Source organism: Corvus moneduloides, chromosome 2 (genome assembly GCF_009650955.1).
Source record: "Corvus moneduloides isolate bCorMon1 chromosome 2, bCorMon1.pri, whole genome shotgun sequence".
Lineage (NCBI taxonomy): Eukaryota > Metazoa > Chordata > Aves > Passeriformes > Corvidae > Corvus > Corvus moneduloides.
The window spans coordinates 107,431,702-107,454,376 of NC_045477.1; the positions used below are offsets into that span (position 1 = coordinate 107,431,702).

Genomic DNA, 22,675 nt, shown 5'->3' on the forward strand with positions numbered 1-22,675 from the left:
TTGTATGACTCTAAATGAAAATCTTCTAAGTTTAGATATGTTCTTTGACTTGGGCTGAATTTTTGTTGTAGCTTTCCCATACCAGAAGTATGTGTAACAGTTAGCCAAAAGTAGGGGAGTTGTACTAACTGTGCAGAGGTTGCTCTGGCCCTTGTAGAGTGAAGAAGTACTGTGGTATTTTTAAAGTGTTGCTGTTGTGCAATATTACAAAGACACGAGGAATCAGGATGTTAATAGATGGGATAAAGGATAACCCAAATGAAAAGCATTCAAATGAATCTTTGCCTAACGCCATTTTCGTAGCTAAGTGGTGATTGCAGTTTTAGGTGTTTTTTCTTCTGTGCTGTTGCTCGGAATCCCATTTTTCTGGATGCAATAAAAGTATGTTAAGTATTACAGTACCCAAACTTCAAAAATTCCTGTGTAACAAAAACCTTGCCAAGCAGACCTCACCCTCGCTTACTGCGAGAAAAGGTATTACATCCCAGAGGAAACCATTACTTACTAATGTGAATAAACATGAAGATGAAATTATCAAACTGGCAAGTGAGGGAAACAATCTTGATTTATCAGAATTAGCTATATTTAAATGCAGCAGTTAAAAACCCTCAAGTGATAATGAATCTGGCAGATGATAGGTGAATTCTTGTGTCTTCCTGTGCCGTGTGGGTCTGGGCTCTAGTGGGACCAGGCAACCTGGCTCTTTTTTCTATACTGACCATGGCTGGTTAATTCTGAGTAATGAACCACCTGTTTCTTATCCAGTGCAGTGCTTTGGAGCTGCTTGTAAATGGTGAAGGTTGATTGTGCTGTAGGACCCCCTAGTTTTGTGGGTCCGAAACTGCAGTGCAAGCCACGGCTTGGTCTCAAAGGTTTGGAGCATGTCCTAGTGGGGAATAAGGACTACTTTTATCTGTAAGAGTATAACACTAAACAGACCCACCAGAGAGGTATTCCTGGACTAGCACATGAAATGCAGGGCCTGTAATTATATGTGCGAATGCTTAGCATAAAAGGGTGATTTCTGCTCTTAAGACACACAAGTAGAAAGACCACAGAAAAGGCTAGGAGGTCCCTGGCAGGACAAGAGATGGCTGTTGAAGGCCAGGAGGTAACTTGGATCAGGCCCAGAGCAGGGATGTGCCAGCATATCCACCTATGAGGCCAAACTCCATCCCCAAACAACAGCAGCCCGGGCAACCACGATTGAAAATGCTGTCTCAGTTCTTAGCTTTTCACTGCATACCAACTCTTATATTTTCTCCTCTTTTCTTTTTTTCCTTTTTTTTTTAAGCTCAGCAGCAGAGGTAAGACCTTGTTTTCATATTCTCTGTAACACCCTTATGATACTTTCAACACTACATAGAAATAAGCAGATGGCAGGGAGCTGATCTGTATTTGTATATAAAATGTCTCTGACTTTATGAACAAGATCCATTTTACAAAAAAAAAAAAAAACTTGGCTGGGGTGGCTCTCCCTCCGCCTGTGCTGGCAGATGCTATGGGAGTTGATAGGATGTGAGGACCAATTGCCACCTCCCCCCTCCACAGATCCTGCCAGATCAGGGCTGTGCTGTATCCGTGGGTGTCGTCTGCCTTTACTGTTCAGCATGTACAGCATCTCAGCCTCTAGAGCAGTCTGGCACCTCTTCCAGCACTTCCTTTTTTTAACACCACTTGGAAAATCCATAGAGATGAGAAGCAGAGAAGAGAAGGCAGTGAAGTGGGAGGGAGGTAATTAGGGCGAGACCTGATGTCCTGACATGGCTGGAGGGTCCAGAGAAGTCAGGCAGATCCGTGACTTAGGAAGGACAGAGTAAGGACAGCAAAATTGCACACCTGGCCCAGCTTATGGTCACGTTTATGAGTGTGTTTATCCCTTCCTTCATAAAAATGAATATATTTTGTTCAGTTTCTCAGGCAATGCTTCACCTTTTGAGTTAAAACTCACCTTATGCCTTGGAAGCTTGCCTGTCCGTGACCCAATTTTATTTACTTTGTCATTAAATGTATTCAATGACTAAATGTGAGAACTGATCCATAGCTTTGCAGACTCCCTTCTGTTTCCAAGTAGGGAGCCCTGCTCCCACATAAAGATGGTGTCTCCCCTCCTGATGCCTGGTGTGACAGAACATGTCAGCTCCTCACAGTCTGTCTTCTCATGGTCCTTCCACAGTGAACAGAGGGGGATAGGTGCTGCTAGACAACTCTTCAGATCTCTGTGAGGCACATTTGTACTCAAAATCAGTGAGGAGCCTATCTGTTAGCTACAGAAATTCTCCAGGGAGACAAATCTCCCCTGAGGAAAGTTACTTTTGTGATTATTTTCCATTGTCTGCTTCTTTATGCTTGGAAATATTGTCATCTTTGCTCATCGTGAATAAATCTGAGTGTCCCAGGAGTGCCCTCCGCCCTGATTCACCATTCCACTTGATACATGATACATTAAGGTCAAACACTGTTTGCTACTCAGTGGCCCCATTTTTAACTTACACTTTCTGCATGATAACTTTAATGACAATTCTTCCTTCTCCCAATGCCCTTCTCCCTGCTCTCCTTTGTTCCTTGCCTTATTCCTTTCCTGAAAGTATTTCCTAGTTTAATTTCTTTTCCTGTGGATTTTTTTTGAAGAAGCTTATTTCCTGCAGATTAGTTTCATTTAATTTTCATCACTCCTTACAGGTGAGAGTTTGAAGACTTCCTGCCCAGTGTTGCTGTCAGTGCAGTCATTCCACAGTGGTATTTGATAGTTGCCAGTAGGTGTTGACACCTGACATTTCTGCTCTGGTTTTGACTGGATGCAATGAAATGTAGCCATTTCAGCCGTGCCTTCTGGCCTTTCTTCTTCATGTACAGTCCCTGGGACATGGTCATAATAAAATGTCTGCCCACAGTTAAAAGGTAATCGTTTTATATGTACATTAAGGGAGCAATTGTTTGCCACTCTGTGTATTTGCAGTGCTAAAGCCAACGTGTTGAAAGTTGCCTTGTACTGGGTCTGATGCATGCACAAAGACAGAGGAGTTACAAGAAGTGGAGACAGAGGAGTGCAAGAATTAGCTGTTTGCAGCTATGTTCTGGATGACAGCTCTCACCAGAGAGTGGTCCACACCCCTGCAGCATCTGACAAACCCTGAAGCTCTTCAGCACATGTGGCTTTTCAGAAACCCCATCAGAACTCAATTAGGTTTTGTGCATGAATATGTGGCTTAATAGTATAAATGTGAGTACAAACAATAGTATATGGTTTGGACTCATAAAACCATATTAGCCATAACAATGAAGCCTAGCGTGTGTTATGATCTTTATGAACATCCTATGACACTTTAAAAGAAGTAAATGCTTTAAAATTTATTTTAGCTTAAATGTCTTCATGCTGCATTTTATGTACTAGTTGCAATTGGCTGTGATGTCTCACTTCAAAGTGAGAGATAGTGGGTCAGCATGAGCCATGGGGGCTCCCCAGCTGGCATGGTTACAGCTTTGCACCTCTGCAGGGACATCCAAGGGGATACCAATGTTCACCTCCTGGTTAAATTTGCAATCTGGCATTTGCCATTTGAGGCTTGTGGACCATTTGATGTAAGCAAGGGCTTGAAATGAAGTAGAAAAAAACAGTGCAAGTCTGCAGAAAAAATATTAGTGCCTAAGGTGAGTAAGCTGAGAACATGTTATTCAAATAATAACAACAGTGGGAAGATAATTTATCTTGACGTAAGTTATTCATCCTGCAGTCTAGATACACAACATCACTGACAGAGTTTCCAAATGTTATCTGGATGGGTTTCTTTAAAAAGTAATCCAGTGTATCTTGGTGTCTTTGTCTAGAAAGTCTTTTTGTCTGTGTATAGAAAGTACTGTAAGTAATACAGGCCATTCCATATATTGTAACATGTCCATGTTTTATGGATTAAGGGCTAATTTCGAACCCAAAAAGCCTGGAGAGGAGAGGCTGCAATTCCTGGGAAAGAGCTGGAGCTCTGGCAGTGAGCGGTGCTGGAACATGTCCTTGGCATCACAGGGTGGGTAGAGGGCACTCACAAGAATTCTAAAGGTTGCCTAAATCCTAATCAGGTTTCTTCACTTAAAACAATTCCTTTGAGAAAGTATAGAAGGGGCAGGAATCCTTATTTGCAGGCAGTTCTCCTTCCCCTTACAAAACAAAAAGAACTGTGTTCACTGTTGTCTCAACAAATGAAACTCTGCAGTTCAGCTGGCCCTGCTCTCAGTGTGCTTTTCTGAACTCTTAACATCCCAGTTAGCTGTAATGTTTTACACAAACATCCCATCAGAAGTGGGACTGGAGAAGGACAGTGTGGAAATAGGAGCCTCCTCCTGGTCCAGAGCAATCTGGTCTACCAAAAGGTGTTCCTGCCCATGGAAGGGAGTTGGAACTAGGTGATGTCTAAGGTCACTTCCAGCCCAGCCCAGTCTGTGGTTCTGTGATTTGTGGGCTGATTCAGATGGCTCTGGCCTCCCAAGCCGTTTCCTTGAAGCCCAGTTTCAGACAAACATCTGAGGGGGCTGGTAATGGGGGGCTTGGGTATTCACTGAGACTGGGGAAGAGTTTTACTGAAAGAACCCAGAGGAGCTACACCATGAACTGGTTGTATCTGTAACTGCACCCCTGTGCCCAGCCAGATCTGGGCCACCATCAGGGTGGCTCCAGAGAAAACCTGTAGAGGAGTGTGTGGGATTTTTGTTGCCTGTCCCAAGAAACACACTGCCTTACCATTCCAGGGAGGAAGCTGTTCAGAGATAGGGATAGAGAGACACAGCCAGGTCTTTCAATGCCACTGCAGAACAGACTTACGGAGCTGCAAGAGCAGCAAGAATATATCTCCAGAGGAAGAAAAAAAAGAGTTGCCTTTGGTCCCCCTGAGATGCTTGATTTTCTGTCTTCCCCTGAAGGGCTGTGAGTAATTTGAAGGGACATGTTGTAGTAGTATTTACATACATAGTATTGCACAGTATTTACTAAATGGAATTGTAAGAAACTGTTGCTACTTACCTCCACTTGCAGTTAAGTGGCATCCAAGGCATCTAGCCAAGCAAACTGAAAAAGACTGATGGGGAGGAAGAAGTGTGAAATATGAGCCACCATCTCTGCTCCTAACACATGGCTTGTTGTTCCTGACTCTTGGGAGTTTGATTCCTCAGCCTACAGGCAGTGCCAGTGGAAGGGAAGGAGGGTCCTGCTCATTCGTTTTCAGTGCAAACTGGCATCTTTGATGCTAAATGCCGTTTCTCAGGGTTTACCTGCTGAGAAGGTACAGAGACTAAGTCTTAGAGCTTAGATGGAAGGTTGTAGTTTTTGAAAATTTCAAACAGAAAGCAGAAATACATTTGCTGTACTTGGAATAAGTGATCTGAATCTTATCTCCCAATATGGCAAGCACAACATATTCTTTGTTGAGTGTCATCTTCCAGTGTGCTTTTTCAAGGTTCATGGTGTTCTACTGGTGGTCTCTAGGTTCACAAATGTGGAGAGATTGTTCATATTGCAGATGCTGATGTGGAAATAGGTGCTGCAATGACCAAGTCTCTGCTATTCTTGAAAAGAGAATGCTCAGCACAGACTCAAAAGGCTATTACTTGAAAACGACCACTTTAGGTGCAAATGTTCAGACAGAAATATGCGGGGGAATTGAATGTTTTCAGTAGAAGAATAGGCAGGATACCCTAAAACTGCTGCCAAAAACCAGTTTGACCTACCTTAAAATTGTCTATAGGATGGGATTTCTTTTTCACAAGATTGTGAAGGTAAGCATTAACTAAGGTAGGTAGAATAGTAAATGAATTTTGTAAAGCTTTGTTCTTGAGTGCTGGCATGTGAAATCAAGGTGACTGATCTGAGAGCACCATCACAGTGAACAGCACACTTCTCTGTGATAAAAGGGAGAGCATTATGGTGACCTGCTGGAGCAACTCGGGCAAGCTTAGTAGTGATTTGGGCTGAGTAAGTACAGGGGAAAAATAGCAGAGCAGTGAGAGAGAATTGCAAAGGATGTCTGAAAGCATGCTTACAAAGTGTGTTATCACAACCATACACTACACTGCTGGAGATAAGAGACTTTATCTTGCTGCGTATCCAGAGTGGGAGTAATGTGAAGGGTCAACACGGGAAGAAATCTGTGTTGACAAGCACTGAAAGTGTGTCAAATTGAAAGAAGTGTTTTCAACTAATTAAGCATGTAGGACTGAAAGGGCTCTCTTGGGACATTGATTTCAGTTATATGCTCTGGAGTGTGTATGTACACAAACACATAGACGTGTGCATATGTGGGATGTCCCTACTGTAACAGTCCATCCTTACCATTAGGTCCCGTAACCTTAAAATAGTTCTGGTTTGGGTTTTTCTCCACCACTGTTTATACCTTCACTATTTTACTGGCTAGTTAGCTCTTTGTTTTCTCATTGAGCATGGTAGCAATCTGAATTGAATATGAAATTAATATTCCTGCAGAATAGTTGACCGAACAGCAGCCTTAAGTTTGCCAGGCAGGACTGCCATGTTGTCTGCCTTTTTTACCATTACCCTGCAGGGCACTCTTGGAGGCTGTGTAAAGCACAGACCTGAGAACAGGAATGAAAGAAAAGGAAGAAATTTCTGGCTATAGAAACTTCACAGGAATGAAGGCTTGAACATACAAAGTACTCTGTATTTCTAAGAGGTTATTGTCTATCCTGCAGTGACAGCTTTGAAATACTTTGAAATATGAAGTTCCATTCTGGCCACTGTAACATATTTGACAGAGTTAGGAAAAGCAGTTTAAAATATGTTCAAACACCACCAGCAGTGATTGAAAGCAGCAAAGCCAAGAATGGGATTAGTATGTGGTACTCTTCACGTAAGTGCATATTGCTTAACAGCCTAATCTTCTTACGTGTATAAGAACCACACACCTCCCAGCCCTCTTGAATTATTGTTGTGCCAGTCAACCAAACATCAGGTAAATGCAAAATTCAAGGATCTGCTCATGGAAATGACATCCAAATCACATGCTTTCCAGTATCTTAATCTCTCCTGCTACCTGAATGCCAAATATGGATGCGGTTTTGTCCACTTGCCCTTTTTTCTCCTGAATAGCTGTTATTTCCATGTGTAGCATAATGCAAGGCAGAGAAATGCCACAGGGATGTGCTAAGAAACTGTGATTGAAACGTGAGAGGTTTCACTGTATTGACAGGAAATAAAACAATACAAAGAGCATAAAAGATTGTGGTCTTTCTCAACAGATTCTGCTGTCAGTTAGTTTTCTGCCTTTTTGCTTGAGTTTGAAAAATTTGCTAAATTGTCTGTCCATGAGTGCAGAACAGAGTAATAATTGTACTCATGCTGTTGCCCACATGTAGCTAAAGACTTAACTTGTTTTGTCATGTCTCCCCTCCTGTTTTACTGGAGGGCAGCTGCAGCCTGCATAGACACAGTTGTGCTGGCTTTGATTTGCATGTGCAAATGCCAGTGGCAGGGCAGATGTGGTGATCCAGGCTTCAGGTCCAGACCAGTTGCCCAAACGATCTCTTGGGGTCTGTGTCACGGGAGCTTTTCACTCATATCCATCCTGGACTCAGGTTGCACAACACAAAAACTCTTCAGAAACAATTTGGATTTCTGCCCTGATAATAGCAATAAGAAAAAATGATGCACAAGGCAATTACAAACCATTTTCCAATTGTTAATAAACATGGGACAGGAAAGTAGCTCATCCAAACAGCTACTCACAGTTCCTGTTGGTGGGGTTTGCCATTGGCAAATAGGGAAATGTCTGGGTGCATGCATGGTTGGGAGGAAGCACAATTGTTGAAAACAGAGTGATTGTCCCACCTTCGAGGAGCTCCAGGCTCCAGTGTCCCTGCTGGGTAAGCCCCGGCACCCTCTTTGACATCACTGTGAAGCAGCAGCCACAGAGGGAGCTGCTTTGAAAGGACTGAGCTTGCTGATGGATGTGGGACATGAACAGCAAAGAAGCAACTCTAGATTTTTACCAGTGTTGTAGGCTTAAAGCCCCTGGGTGCTCCAGTGGAGACACAAGTACATTGGGGGAAGAGTACATTCAAGATATACAGGACTATAAATAAAATTCACATCAGACTCAGCATTTGCCTCAATGAAACATTTATGCACTAAATTGCACGATGAAGTTGGATGTGCTGCCAGGCTGCCTAGTCTTTGAGATAATCTGGTCTTCCTCAGAATTAATTTTCTTGCAATGTGTTGCACACAAACACAGCAGGCAGTAACTCACTGCTGATCTGGGCAGCAGCTGAGGAAGAGTCTGATCACGTTGAATTCCACTGCTGCTGGCATAGGCCTATTTATGCAAAGCTGGATGAACATCCAGCTTTCTTATGACATTGGATCACACAACAAAAAAAAGTCACAATTTTTACATGACATAGCTAGAAAAAATGGCATATGCTAAAATGACAGGTCAACCACCCTAACACTAGAGAAGAAGGGCTTTCCTAAGCAGAGCCTGGCATGGTGCTGCTGGCCACAGAAACCTTTGGGTGCATCCTACACCCCTGCAGCAGGGTGTGTAAAGAGGTGGAGTTTCACTAAGTGCACAGCCCACAGCACCTCTGCCACCTGCAAAGGGCTTGGGTCATTACAGCATGTCTTAAGCCTAACTGGGCTCTGGAATAGGCTTATTTTCTAGTCTGATCCTTTTTAATTTGGGGTTTTGTCTTTTGAAACCTGGATACTTTAATAAGGATTTGGCAGCTGCCGGTTCAGCTTTGCCTGTGCAGAATTCAGGGCTGACAGTTCTGGGCTCTGGCCCTTAACATGTAGGCAGCTTCCTCACTCGCTGCTCCAATTCCCTCCAGGCTGCACACTTTTTCACACCTTACAACAAATCATGTTTTCTCTCTGAACCAGGAAACATAGGAAATTATCTTTTTTTCTTTCTTCCCCTGACAGCTAATAGCAACTATAATACAGATAGAAATAATAGAAAGTTGAGAAACAGAAGGAGCTAGGAAGGGGGGAGGCAAGCATCTAGAGAAGCAGACGGAGTTGGGGGGGAAACCCCTGGATCTATGAAATAAATAGAGCAGAAATCTTTCTTGCTTGGCCTTTGTGGTGTTATTATTAGAACAACCACGCCTGAGTGCACTAAAGCCGCACAACCTTCAAGCATCCACATCCAGCTCTGCTGTGGCAGGATCCTTTTTCTGCTTTGCTAAAGGAGGGAGAGGATGAGAGGATGTGAAGACGAGAAGGATCTGTAAATGATAAATATGATCAACTTCAATAAAACAGCCATTTAGAAATCTTCAAAAATCTTCTCATGAGAAGAGCCATTAGTGTATGTCTGTTTGACATTGGTTGTTCGGAAACCAGCCAGTGTTAATGGATCCACAGAATGGAATGGAGAATCCATTTAAATGGTCTCTTGTCATTTTGTCATCCCACAAGACAAAAAAACCCAATTACTTTAACTCAGGAATGAAATGAAGTGATAGTTTATATGATTCACTTGTACAGTCTAAACTGATTAAAGCGCACACTAAAAATATATTAACAGTCTATATCTGATGCCTGAAATGCAGCATTTGCTATCTCTGTATAGGCTTTTTTTCTCATTCATGTCCAGCTGTTAATCGTTTAAAGGCTGTGGCTTTACAGTTTCTATATTGCTTTATTTATTATGCATGTTACAATGATGCTGAGGGGCTACAGCCACGCGCAGGCTCGGCATTGTAAAAACAGCCTGCAGTGTAAAACACTGAGTAAAGGAAGTGCTGGCTGAAAGAGATACCTTATCCTCATTGCACAGAATGGAAGCATAGGGAGTCTTAATATTTAACGCCAGCTCCTAGCAGAAGCATTTGGTGAAGCTTTGACTGCACATTTCTTCTAGATCTCAGCCCAGTGGTCTTTATATGCTGAATTACCCTGCCACAGGGTTGTCTTTTTTCTTTTAGTGGAAGTAAGAGATTCAGTCCTGTGAAGAAAATTAGATGTTCAGTAGTCCTTAAAGCTCACAGTCCACTCCTGTGTTTTCATCCTCTGGCTTCAGCTCCCAGCAATGGTGCCCAGTTCCCAGAGGCAATCAGCAAGAGCCAGGCAAAATGTCATTGCAGAAGAACAGGCAATGTGCAAAGGACAGGGAAGGACATGCAAAGGACAGTGTGCAAGGAATGAAATGGAAGCAGGTCCCTCTTTTGTGGCAGGCTTTTATTGACTGGTTAGCTTTTTCCCTCTCTCTCCTTTCCAGGAGTTTTTTTCAGAGCTTTGCTGCTCTGAGGTTGGGATGCTGTTCCTCAAACATCCAGACTAATTGCATTCATTGTGGGTTTATACTTACTTATCCTTGGGCCAGCATTGTCCTCCACCCTACTCAGCACTGCTCCCTCCCTCTGAGCTTCCTCCCCACGGCAGGCTGAGAACATTCATCCCCCTGCAGCTTTTTTTGCCAGCACTTCTAGTTTCTATTCTGGATCTCCTAGAAAATCCACTCCAGCTTTGGAATATTTTAAAGGATTGGTCAGTTCAGTGAGTATTCTGCAATATTTCTGCTTTCTTGGTATCAGGGGGAGTATATTCCCTGTTACCATGAACCAGAGATCCTGCAGGGAAAGGTGAGAAGAGATGGATGGGTGCTGGCTCGGGCCATGGCACAGAGTACTGTAAGCTTCTTAATGCCCTATCATTTGAAGACAAGCAATGTATTTGTGGGTTTTCTCCTAGGACAGCACCATGCACAGCTCTGCGAGGTCTGCTGGCTAAGGGAGACTTGCTGGGTGGCTAAGAGGTCATGCTATTTTATCTGTCAACAGCAATGTGTGTCTACAACAGTAGGTGTGTAGCAGAGCTTGCATGAACTTGGTTTCATTTTTAAGTCTCACACAAAGTGTATTAATCCAACTCCTACTCTTACTTGTAAAACACTGTTGCCAAGGCCAAAAGAGCTTTCTGCAAGCTAAATTTTGCAGCAAAATCTATTCTAGTCTTATGAAATGTCTGAAAATTTCGTAAGTAGGTAAAACTTTCCACTTACTGATATTCATCACAGACAACTACTAGCGCTTCAGTCTAGACAGATTTTTCTGGGAATAGGAAGGAACTGCTTGTGCCTGCCTTTTCATTAGCCTCCAGGGTACAATTTGTGATCATGAATATCACATGCCCTCGGCAATACGAAGAATGGGTGGGGTATCATTACTGTTGCTTACAAATTTTTGTCTTGAGCTGAGATTCCCAAGGAGGAAGTGTGGCTCAGAACAGGATCGGGACAAGTTGCTTTGTGTCTCAGTACCTTGTATGTAAAACAGACGTTACCTTCAAGGGCTAAAGGAGATATAAAATCCACTCGTGCGAGTGAGGTATTTCCCTACTGCAGTGGTAACAGACAGACAAGCCATCAAAAGCTCCACCTGCAATTTGGCAATATTATGTTTTTGCAATGTGAAAAATTTAATTAGTAAATCCTCATGATGAACAAGCACTAACAGGTTGCCATCATTCATCCTACTACCTTCCTCCACTATCATTTTTTTCTCCCCCGGTGCCATTCCTTGCACTGACACTGTGCCAGTTGCATGGAGCAGCACTACAAATGTGCTGAAAAATGAGTGAAACCCCACTGCAAAAATCCACTGAGAAGCAAAGCAAGGCTCCTTACCGGACAGAGTTTGGGGTCCTTTCGTTGTTGCTGAAGCTCTGAGAACCTGAACATCAGCTGGTCTGTTCATCATATTATACCACCACTTCCATCATGACACCTGCAAATTTTGGTGAACTCTTGGGGTGTTTTTCTAATCAAAGAAATGGATAGTCTCTCATCATCCCACACATGGCAGGATGGTTCCTAGGTTTCTCCTCTTCTGTCTGCTCCCCACTTCTTCTCCAACTGTACTTTCCCAATTCTTTCTCTGTACAAAGCACTGGTATGCCTTCAGGCTGAGTGAATGTTGTTTTGCATTAATGAAAAACCAGAAAGACCAAAGAGAGCTCTCTGGCTCTCCACCAGAGAGCCATTCTCCGCCATGATGCATTGGCTATCCCTCAAAAGAGGGTAAGAGAATACAAAAGCAGGAATGTAGGTGAGAGCCCTGAAATGTGCAGAGGAGAGGAGCGCATGGCCAGAGCAGGGACCGGCCTGAGGCACACTGGCTCTTTGGCTGCTGACTGGGAAGGGAAGCCCAGGAGGTACCTCCTGTGCATGAGGGTGCCTGCCTGTGTCACACTGTGCTGTCCTGTGAGCAAAACAGCTGCAGCAGCTCCGTGGCGTTAGACCGGAGACTGTCTGTATCGATGCCTGTGCTAGAAGGATCAATCCCAGTGCTATACCTGAGGATGTGCCACCTGCTCTGCTGCATTACGTGGGCTGAGGATGAGCCTGCTCCCTGCTGCTGGCTGGGGCAGAGTGCTGGCATCTCCTATGGCCCTCCACTCCTGCTTTGGCCCTTGGAAAGCTACCTACCGTGTACACTGAGGCTGGGCATAGTCTATAGGACTCCCATGAGTTCCACCACTCCTGAGAAATTCTCTCAAACCTTTACTGGACTTGATTAATATAATTTTCAGAGGCAGACTTCTGGGATTTTGCTTTAGAGGAACTGAAGTGTTCCTGTCCCTCAGAAGTCCCTGTTTATTAAAGGAACCTCTTTTGATAGGTGACAGTTAAAGTCTCTCAGCAGGGCAAGCAGTTAATCTCAGTTGTTACGCCCTGGAAGGCAGTGAACTGGCAACCTGCGTCAGAAACTAGTTGTGTGTAACATGATGTAGTGAAAGAGCATGTTGACAGGAGAATGAGTAAAGGGAAGACCTATTCCTCCCACTACCTTTGCTCAAAATGTCACTGTGGAAAGACTGAGTCGCTTCTTTGCATTTTTGTTTTGCTATCTACAAAATGATTAGCCCTTTGGTCCATTTATATAAAACACTGATATAGTATCATTTCACCTGCTTGCCTCCATAGAGCCATTTGCAATCTGGTAAAAGGGCATTGTCTAAATGCTAACTGGTATATAAAATGATGTGGAAACCCAGAGATTATTTGCTGCTGTGTGATGGGAGTAAAGGTGCTGTAGCAAACCCTGTACCTGTTCTTGACAATGCTGTTCCAAGAAAGAGCCTTTGCTTTTCAGCTAGGCTGATGGAAGAGAGACTAGAAGTCTTATCTTGTACTCTGTTTTGATCCTACAGCTGTCTCCAACCTTGATGCAGAGAGCAAACTGAGTGTCTATTACCGAGCACCTTGGCATCAGCAAAGAAACATCTTTGTCCCCTCCACCAGACCGCCCTGCGTGGAGGAGCTGCACCACCACGCCAAGCAGCACCTGCGAGCCTTGCGCAGAGGTAGGTGCTCCCCCATGCTCCAGCTCCACACATGTAACACCTCTCCACAGTCCACTCCAGGCAGCAGAAGGATGCTCAGGCACAAGCACACAGAACTGTGGCACTGGGACTTAGGTACTCAGGCGAAGAAATCACAGAACTGTAGAATCACAGAATGGTTTGAGTTTGAAGGGACCTTAAAGATTATCTGGTCCCAACCCCCTTCACAAGGGCTGAAACTGGAGCCCAGTGGTGTTAGTCTCCACAAAAACTGAGCTGTCTGCTCAGGGGTTCCAAGCATGATACTGCAGGATGCCTGTGTCCTTTAAGAGCGGCAGCTGAAAGTCAGGTGACAGATATCCTGGACAGCTTGGAAGAGTTGGGCAGGTGTCCCTTTCCCAGGCTAGGGAACATTTTCTGACATCACCTAACAAACTGCAGACCTGTAGCCTCAAAGCAACACAGAGAGGAAGCAGGAGCAATCAGGTTCATAACCAGGTTCCTGGATCCCTGCCATAGAGAGAATTTGCTAGATGCAAACAGCTGGATGGTCCTACAACAGCTCATTAAAGGGAAGGCAAAAGATAGGGAAAGGTCAGTTTTTACCAGGAACCTAACCAAGGGAAAATTATTACCAGGACACAAGTCAAAGCAGGCAAACAAGCCTGTCTTTCTCCTGTGCCATAAGGAAGGAGAAAATCCATGCAGGTTACACTTAAAAGGTTCAGCAGCAGCCTCCTGTCTTGAAGTGTTTTGCACCAACAGCTCTAATTGCCTTGCTCATTTATGATTGTTATTAGCTTATAATAATAATCGATTACTTAGAACTGCAGAGCATCTGTTAGCTGGATAAGATGTTCCAATTAATTACCACATTTGACCATCTCTGCAGGTTTTAGGTCAGGAACACACTATGGGTGCAGTATGTCTTCATAGCATGGCAGAGAGTGATAACAGCCAAATTGCAACCACAGTAGTGCTGGAGTAGAACAGAAGTTCTTTTCTGTTCTCAGCTCTGCTTTGCAATTGTCCCAGAACCAGGCTGATCTTTGCCTGCCATCTTGTGGGCAGGAGAAATCCTGACAGCAGCACGGGAAGGTAGTTCCAGAAATGTCTCATAATTTTAAAGTTACAAATCTCAGTTTTGGCAATTTCCCATCCTCCACAATTAATGGCAGCTGTGCAAGTTTAGCAGGCAACTTGGCATGTGCTGCTTTATCATTTTTTCCAAATAACTGCATATACGGGGACGAAATTTTAATCTGAAATTTACTCTAAACATGTTTATTGTGTCTCAACGCTATCTTCTATCAGAATTTCATTCTCTCTTTATCTGTTTAACCAGGAGCAATTAAAACTAAATGTTAGGTCAGAAATCAGCTATGCTAGCAGCAAACATTGTTGACTGGACCATAGCTAGTGGAGCAGGTGAATATATTATCTCCTTCCAGCAGCACTCCATGTGAACAGCAATTATCTGTCACCTAAAATAAGAGATGGGAAGTCCATGAGCATTCTCCCATTCACTTGGAAGGTTCCAGAGACTTGGGACTAATGCTGGAAGAGGACTGAATATTGTGAGCCCATAGTGAAGGAAGATTCCTGTGGGCCTAGGGTAGATAAAGATCTTGACTTTTCCAGGATGATCTCCTTCATTCTGGAACCTGAGCATTACCACTGCAACAACCTTCATGATGTCAAGCCAATGCTCAGGACCTAGCGCTGCCATGTAGCCAGGGAATAAAATCCTACCTGGAGCTGTATTTGTTTTTTTCCCCTCAGAGCGATATATTTTATATGGGTAGAATGCAGGCATTACTGCACCTCAATATTTCAAGGCAATAGGAGCTGCAGGTTCCTGTTGGAAATCAGGCCTTGGGTCTCAAGTGCCTAGAAGGTAGCTCCTTTGTCTCTTGGGATAAATGGTATAAATCTCATTTGGGGACAGTTTAGCTTCAGTGAATACGCTGGGGTGTGTTGTATGGGCATTGCTCTTTTGGGTACATGGATGCCCAGTAAGTGCTTCTCCCTTCAGTTGCAACAGGGATCATTTGTACCAGTCACTGGGGAAGAGGAGAACCTTTGTCTTTGGAGTCCACTCTCCTGTACCTGTCTCTGTTGTGCTGTGAATAGAGATACTGTATGTTTTTAACACTTTGAAAGACTCGTGTCTTCTCTCTCATCCAAAACAGAACATCGAAGCCGAGGTGATAACAGAGAGCAAAAAGTCCAAGGCCCCGTTGCTGTGGTGGCTCCCCCCTTTCCTCCCTTCCCTGCAACCTGCAGCCAAAAGAGGCACGCAATAAAGGACCGGCACTTGCTACCAGTAAGTCTTGCACTACAGCTACCTCACACGAACACGTTGTTAGCACGGTGGGACCCAAGTGTGACAGCGCTTCACAACTGCTCCCGACCCAGGCCGGTGCAAGTACAGCGAGCTGACCTTAAAGACTGTCAGCAGCGTAACACAGGTCACAGCTTCCAGCAGCCAGCCCCAGGGTGGCTGGTTTCAATCAGAAACCTCTTATTTTTCACCCGTGGCCAGCACACACGTGCTCTCTTTCACTCAGTCCTCCACAGTCCTTCACATTCGCCACTCAGGCTGTAGAGGTAGCACTTCGAGGAGCCTCCCGTAATTACAGAAAGTGCTGTAAATTCAGCCCTGGCATTAGCATTGCCAGAAGCCAAGAGCTCAGGGCTTTGAGTGCCAGCTTGAGGCTTGTGTGTGTGCAGATAGGTTCAGGAGCATGTCCCCAGCTACAGGGCACTACACCTTCCATAGTCCTGTTTCGCAGTGTTCATCTCCATGCAGTTTTTTCAGATGTTTCATATTTCACACATGTCCTTGCAACCAGCCAAGCAGGAACCCCAGCTGAAAATCTGGTCCTGTATGTCTGTGCTGACTTGCCACTGCTGCATTAATTTGAAATCAAATTAGTGCTGACAAAATGGTATTTATCATTGTTAAAGGAAATGTGCTAGACTCACAACTTTAACTCTGATCAGGTCCATAATTCCCACCAGCTTCAGATGGACTTTGGTACTTCTTTGGCTCTGGGTATTTTACTCACAAAAGTGTCATAGTAGCTACATTTTACCCTGTACTAAGAACCATTGTATTATTTAAAAGCCATAGGTCAGCTCTGGACTTAACTTTTAGGTGAGGCATTTGTCTAATGCCAGCCCTCAGTGGGGTGGTAATAGATCTGTTCTGCATCTGCCAGTACAGAGGCACTGACATCTCGAGAGATGCTACACCTGTGAGTACATTACAAACTTGGTGATGATTCAGTAACTACACTGAATCATCACTTAGCTTAAAAATCCAAGTGCATTCATCCTAACCATTATATAAACCATATTTAAATACTATAATGCTAAAGCACTCACAGTGTAAAAGACTCAATGTAAATGAGTCACACATGGCCAGGGACCAAAACATCAACTAATCAGTCCATAAGAAAAGTTTTGTTTCTCATTTAAAAAGCATGAAATACATAATAAGATTTGGATTCATTTGACTGTTCTGGCTTTTTGGCTGCTTATCTGGCTAATTTTGAGGACAGCATCACCATCACTGCAGGCTTTGAACAGGTTAAATTTGCAGGCCTTATGATTCAACTTAAAGAAGATATCCTGATGTTAAAGGATGAAAAGAGTTTGAAGACAGAAAGAAGAAACAGGATGACCTGTTTCTTCTTTATAAATCATCATCAAAGCTAGTGCTGTTGTAGGGTCATTGAAAGGTAAAGGGAAGGTGATGGCATGTTAAGGATCAGAACTAGTTACAGATGATAGTTCGGACAGGCTATTGAACATAAAGCTTTCTTAGTATCAGACGGGGAACAAGGCATCTCTTTTGAAATTGCATACACAGTGCTTAAAGGCCTGAATCTTTGCTGTGTTTGGAAAACAACCAGTGCATTTTAGACATTACTTCCATCTGTGGAACACAAAATAATAACAAATAGTGAGCAACTCTCTGAGTCCTGTATTAGTTGACAAAATTAAGTCATGCTGAATGCAGATGTCTTGGCTGTATCTGAAAGCCTACCTTTTTCTTTAGAAGATGGAAAATATTAAGCTTTGTGCCCACCCATTTCAGACCTCCTTTTGGAAGCTGACTGGGTTGAGTGTTCCTCTAAGGAGAAGCAAACAAGAGCTGCTTGGAGAGCTGTTGTTCTATTGATTTCAAGGCATCTGACAATGTTCTGCTTTGGAAATTGCAAATGCGCCATGGCCAGAGTACTTCAAAATGCCTTGACCCATTTCTGAGAAAACCCCTTGTTAATAGGGCAACTTAAAAATTAAAGAGAATAAGGCGAGATGAAGCTGCACATGTTCAGTCTGGCAGAGGTGAATCAGAGATTTTTACAAGACACTGCGACAGTAAATAGCTAATTGATACTGTAGCAGCCTTCATGATTTAATGATACCATTACAAGAGAAAGTTGAGAATGCTGTTATTGGCTAGCTCAGTCTTTTTGGCATAAGCTTTTTGACATTGCAAAAGTTTATCTGCTTCAGGGACTGTCAGTAATGTTTGATATCTGATTCCAGTTGATGGTATCATCTAGTCGTCAATGAAGTGAAGATGCTAAATCCACAAGAATTTTTATTCATGGCATAGCAATATGTTGTGTATTCCACTCTTCTGATGCATTGGGAAGGTGCTGAAGGGAGCAATACACAACCAAAAAAGCCCTTTTTTGTGTTTCTTTTAAATTAGGAAAGGGATCAACAAGAAGTTGGGAAATTTTTGAAAGTTACAGGGTCTGTCTTTTCCAAACTGACTGTCTAAGTTAAATGCAAATAAGAAACTTATTTTTGAGGACTGTTCAAATTACCACTGTGTGACCTGTGGGAACTACCACTATTGAAAGTTACTGAGAAAACAGGTCACCTATATCTGAGACAAGGCTCCTTACATGTGTACCTTTTGGCTGCTCCTACCAATTGGGTGGCTATGAGCTATGAGCTCTTCCAAAGATCTTGCATGATGTATGGTAAAACTAGAGAAAATCAATCACATCAGATGAAGATTCACTTTTAATCACAACTATGTTTACAGGGAAAAAGATGCCGAAGTCCCACAAATTCCAAGAAAGAACAAATGAATTCAAGTTCAAAGCAAGTAGTGTCAGTGTAAATGGGTCTGGAAAGACATTTTGGACTGTTCCATCACAAGATCATTTTGTGGTAGAGAAAGAATAGAGAACTAAAAACGGCATAGGCTCTTCCATGTCTACTCTTGTTACAGGAAATTCCCTGATTTGCCTGATGAAAGGTCCACTTAGCCCAAAGGCCAGAAGGGGATCCTTCGGGAAAGAGAATAAGAACAGGGCATGGTTTATTCTGTGTATAGTCCCATGATTTATCCTTCCAGTTTCATACAGAAACTGGTTACAGAGTTCCTGAGCCAGAGATCACACACAGAATAATAGCCACCAAAGAACCTCTCTGATTTGTTTAATCCAGTTTTTTTAGCGAACTTACACCTTCAGCCTCAGCAGCATCCTGTGACAATGACTTTAAAAATCTGTATGAAAATGTCGTTTTTGTTTGTTTCAAACCCAACACCTCATAATTTCATCGTATCCTTTCTGGTTCTCAGACTATGAGAAAAACAGTAAGCATTGCTTTCTCATTCCCTTTCTCCATGCTCCTCATGGTTTTGCAGACATGACTTCACTTAACTTTCTTATCCATTCCAGTCATTCTTTTTTAAAGCTGAAAAACTGGCATACTTAGTCTGTCTCTACACTAAAGAAATATACAAGCAAACACATTTAAAAGTTTCATTCATTCAGGCCTTTTAGCCAATAAAGAAAAAGAAGAAAAACCCAAACCAAACTGAAAATAATCTGAGGAGAGTATGAGAAAGTTATGGACTTGCTAAAATGAGGAAAACATTTCTTACACATGTTCCCATGACAACCCTGCCTGTAGCACTGCTGAGACCAGTCACTGAGTGTGAAGATGCTGTGTCATTCCAACTGCATTTCAGATTTCTCTTTAATTTTTTCTGCTTTTTTTTTCTTGGGTTTCCCCAAGTCCATCCAGCAAGGCTCTGAAATTTCAGTATTTCAATTCAGAACATTATGAGACCACACTTTCTCAATCCCCACGTGGCGCAGCTATTATAATAAAACCAAGGAAACGGAGCGAGGAACGCAATATTTGGAAATTTACACTCACAGTTGCACAAATTTCAGTGTCAGTTTATTCATAGTTATAATCTGAGCCAGAATCTAAGGGACAAGGAGCAGGAGGGTTTTTTCCAGACAGGGTTTTTGTCTCCCTGAGGCCTCAGCTAGAGCAAATGTGAAGGGAAAATAATGCATCAGGTAATTTTATTCCATCTCCTTGCCATTTCAAAAATACTCTGTATGGTCTGCTTTAGGATGCTTTGTACAGCAAAGGGAAGGAAGTACAACTGAATATACTAACTTTCACACAGTTCTGTGCTGAAGCCAGATGAAGCCTCAGTAAGAAACAACTGAGTTAAGGGACAGGCATGAGCTGGGCTCTGCACTTTGTGTGCAAATCCTGCCTGAAGCTGTTAGAAATAAAACCTACCTGACGTTATTCATCAGACTGAACTTGTATAGCACTATTTGTGCAATGAGCCTAATACCTACTACCCTGTATTGTGGGATGTTTATTTTGTACCTTTGTCTGCTGAAATGCCACGTGTGGTATGACTTCTGTCACAAAACATGTCTTAGTTTTGTCTTTACCTTGTCAAAACACAAGAGCAGTACATTAATCGTTAAAGGATTGTCAGTACTTTAGCTGATCGCATTTGTGATGCTCCAAAAGAAAAGAAAACACCCACAAGCAGATAAAATAAAAACTTGAGGAGACTGAAACATACAGAAATATACACATTGGGAGAAGGCAGGTGAGCAGCATTGTGATTTGGAGCAGAAATAGCATGATCAGAAATATTCCCATTATTTTCTCTTCAGCATCAGTTGACTGTGTAAGAAAGCTGCTGTATAGTTACAAATATCTAATTAAGTAGTGAACTGCGCTCCAAAAATACTGGAAAGCTGGTAACCTTTTATTAGTATTTCTTCTCCTTTCTCTAGACCTTTAGATTTTCTATCATGTAAATAATCCTGTGAGTTAAGGAAGCAGCAGGTGCTCCATTTCACTGGCAGAGAGAGGTTTCAACCAGAGCTCCAGGAGTCAGTACTGTACTCATGTGAATATGGGATTGAACACTAGTTCACACTTACTCTACATGTTGCCTTTTCAGTGCATGAATGAATGTTCTCAAATGAGATGTCAGGATGTACTGTACATCTTATTTCTGTGCTCCCATAGGGTGAAAGCAAACTATATGCATGTTCTGTTTGCTGGAGACTACAGAATATATAAAGCTTGCAGATGCTGAAGCTACGTGCTGATGCTCTGCTTGGGTGATTATCACCCACTTTATTCATCAGGTTATCCTGGGAGGGAAATTTCCCCCACCTACTGCAATAGAAACCTGAAGTCAGAAATCATATTGATCCCTTATGCTTTTTGTTAGCTGCAGCTTTTAGGCAGCAGGAGTCAGAAATAATCCTCTGGAGAACAGCACTGTGCAGCAGTGTGCACCAGCCTCCTCCTGCCCTCACCGGGGCTGTGCCAGCCCTGTGCTGCTGGGGGCTGTGACCCTGCCACCGAAATCCCTTGTGAGATAACACCTTGCCTGTCTGATCAAACACAGCTGAGGGGGAAGTAATCAACTCAGCCATTCTAAATTTAACTAACATGTTGAGGATAAATGCTCTTGATGAGTCTTTAGCATTCTCAATCTTTAATTAACTGAGGAAAAATAGGTTCTTCATTCTTGGGTTTATGTTTTTCCCATCACCATTGCACTGTGTTCCATACGGCCTGTGCAATAATTTTGAAATCCCAGAATCTCCTGTAAGGCAATCACTACAGGTAAGGCAGGATAGGTACATGATTTAACACAAATTATGCTTCTTGGACCAGTCTTTCCTATATGTTGAAGATGTCGAAAAACAGTCACATCTCAGAGCTTTGGGGAATGGAAAAGAGGGGCAAAAGTGGCATTCTTTTCCTGTTATTGACCCATTAATTTCCTTCTCCAGATCCCAGGTCTGGGACAATAAATGGGACAGACTCATAAATTGCCAGGCTGGCAAGTTTGTCGACTTCTGATTTGCTCCTTTGTCACTGTCCTGATGATATTTTAAGGTTTTAATACATTAAAATGGTTAATCATGAGTTCTGACTTAGATATGTGCAAGTAATGCTCTTCCTAAAGTCAGGGTGAGAGTGTTCAGGAGTGCTTCATCTCACCCCAAGTTAAATGCTGAAGGAAAGTGAGCTGAATTACTCCTCAGCAGAGCCGCTCTTTCTCTATAGGTGAAGCTCTGTTGACAAGTTCAGACTTGGACATCCGACTATTTTGTTGTAGTGCACAGAAACCAAAGACTTTCACACTGAAGTGATGCGGAGCACTGAGACATCAATCAGATCACTTGCATATGCAACAAGATTTTTACTGCAAGGCAGTTTCACGAGCACAGTGGCACCTCTGCAAGTGAGGTTGATGGGATAGCTCAGGAAATAAAAATGTTCACATATGTCAGTGACAAATCCCTATTCAAGCAATTATGCACCAGTTTAGTTTCAAAGTAATCTTAGCCCATTAAAGAAAAAGGCACATTTAAAGTATTCTGGCTTTGTATTTAACAGAATGATTATCACTATTTCTGTTTCCCAAGCACACCCACACAAAAGAAATTCAGTTTTAAAACTGCCTAACTTCAGACTTGCCCATCAGACCAGAACAGTCTGGTTTATAGTAATAATTTCTTGCTTAATTATGTGTTTACTCAGGACATTTAGAGATATTCTGGTCTTCTGAGTGAATGAGAACTTTTGAAAAGAGGCAGTTCACTCCCTCCCCCAGCATGGTGGTGTTGAAATGCTGAGGCTGCTGCTCTGTACCAGCTCTGTGCCTCAGCTGCCCCAATGATGGGCACCATGTGGGAACAGGCACTAAGTGACCTCAGGACCCCTTGGCGACGCAGTGGTAGCACCAGCTTTCTCAGGAGCACAGCAGTGACAGCAGAAAATGAAATTTTGCCGGTCACCCTCATTTTTGTCCTCTCTCTAATGATAGGAACCTACCTAGGAAGTTCGTCCTGCCATGCTTAAGCAGGGGCCTGAGCCTAGCACATCAAAGGATGGCTGTAGGTACATGGAACCAGACAAGTGTTTTCTCAGAGGCACCTGGCAGAGTGGTACATGGGTGAGGTAGGAAAGTGCTGCACTGATTGGACTGGCAGATGGGTAACCAGATCTTGCTTGTCTTGACTGTAGCCCACACTGCTATCTCTGAGACCGAAGTTGAGG

General features: G+C 43.0%; 1 protein-coding gene across 4 annotated transcripts in view; it reads left to right on the forward strand.

Moving 5' to 3' along the window:
• Positions 1–22,675, forward strand: part of NHS (NHS actin remodeling regulator) — a 249,527-nt gene that overhangs the window by 209,796 nt on the left and 17,056 nt on the right. For all 4 annotated transcript variants that reach the window (XM_032100727.1, XM_032100729.1, XM_032100728.1 and 1 more), the window contains exons 2-3: positions 13,160–13,312; positions 15,484–15,617. In XM_032100727.1, the coding sequence (XP_031956618.1) occupies positions 13,160–13,312; positions 15,484–15,617 (287 nt within the window). The remainder of the gene's footprint in view (positions 1–13,159; positions 13,313–15,483; positions 15,618–22,675) is intronic.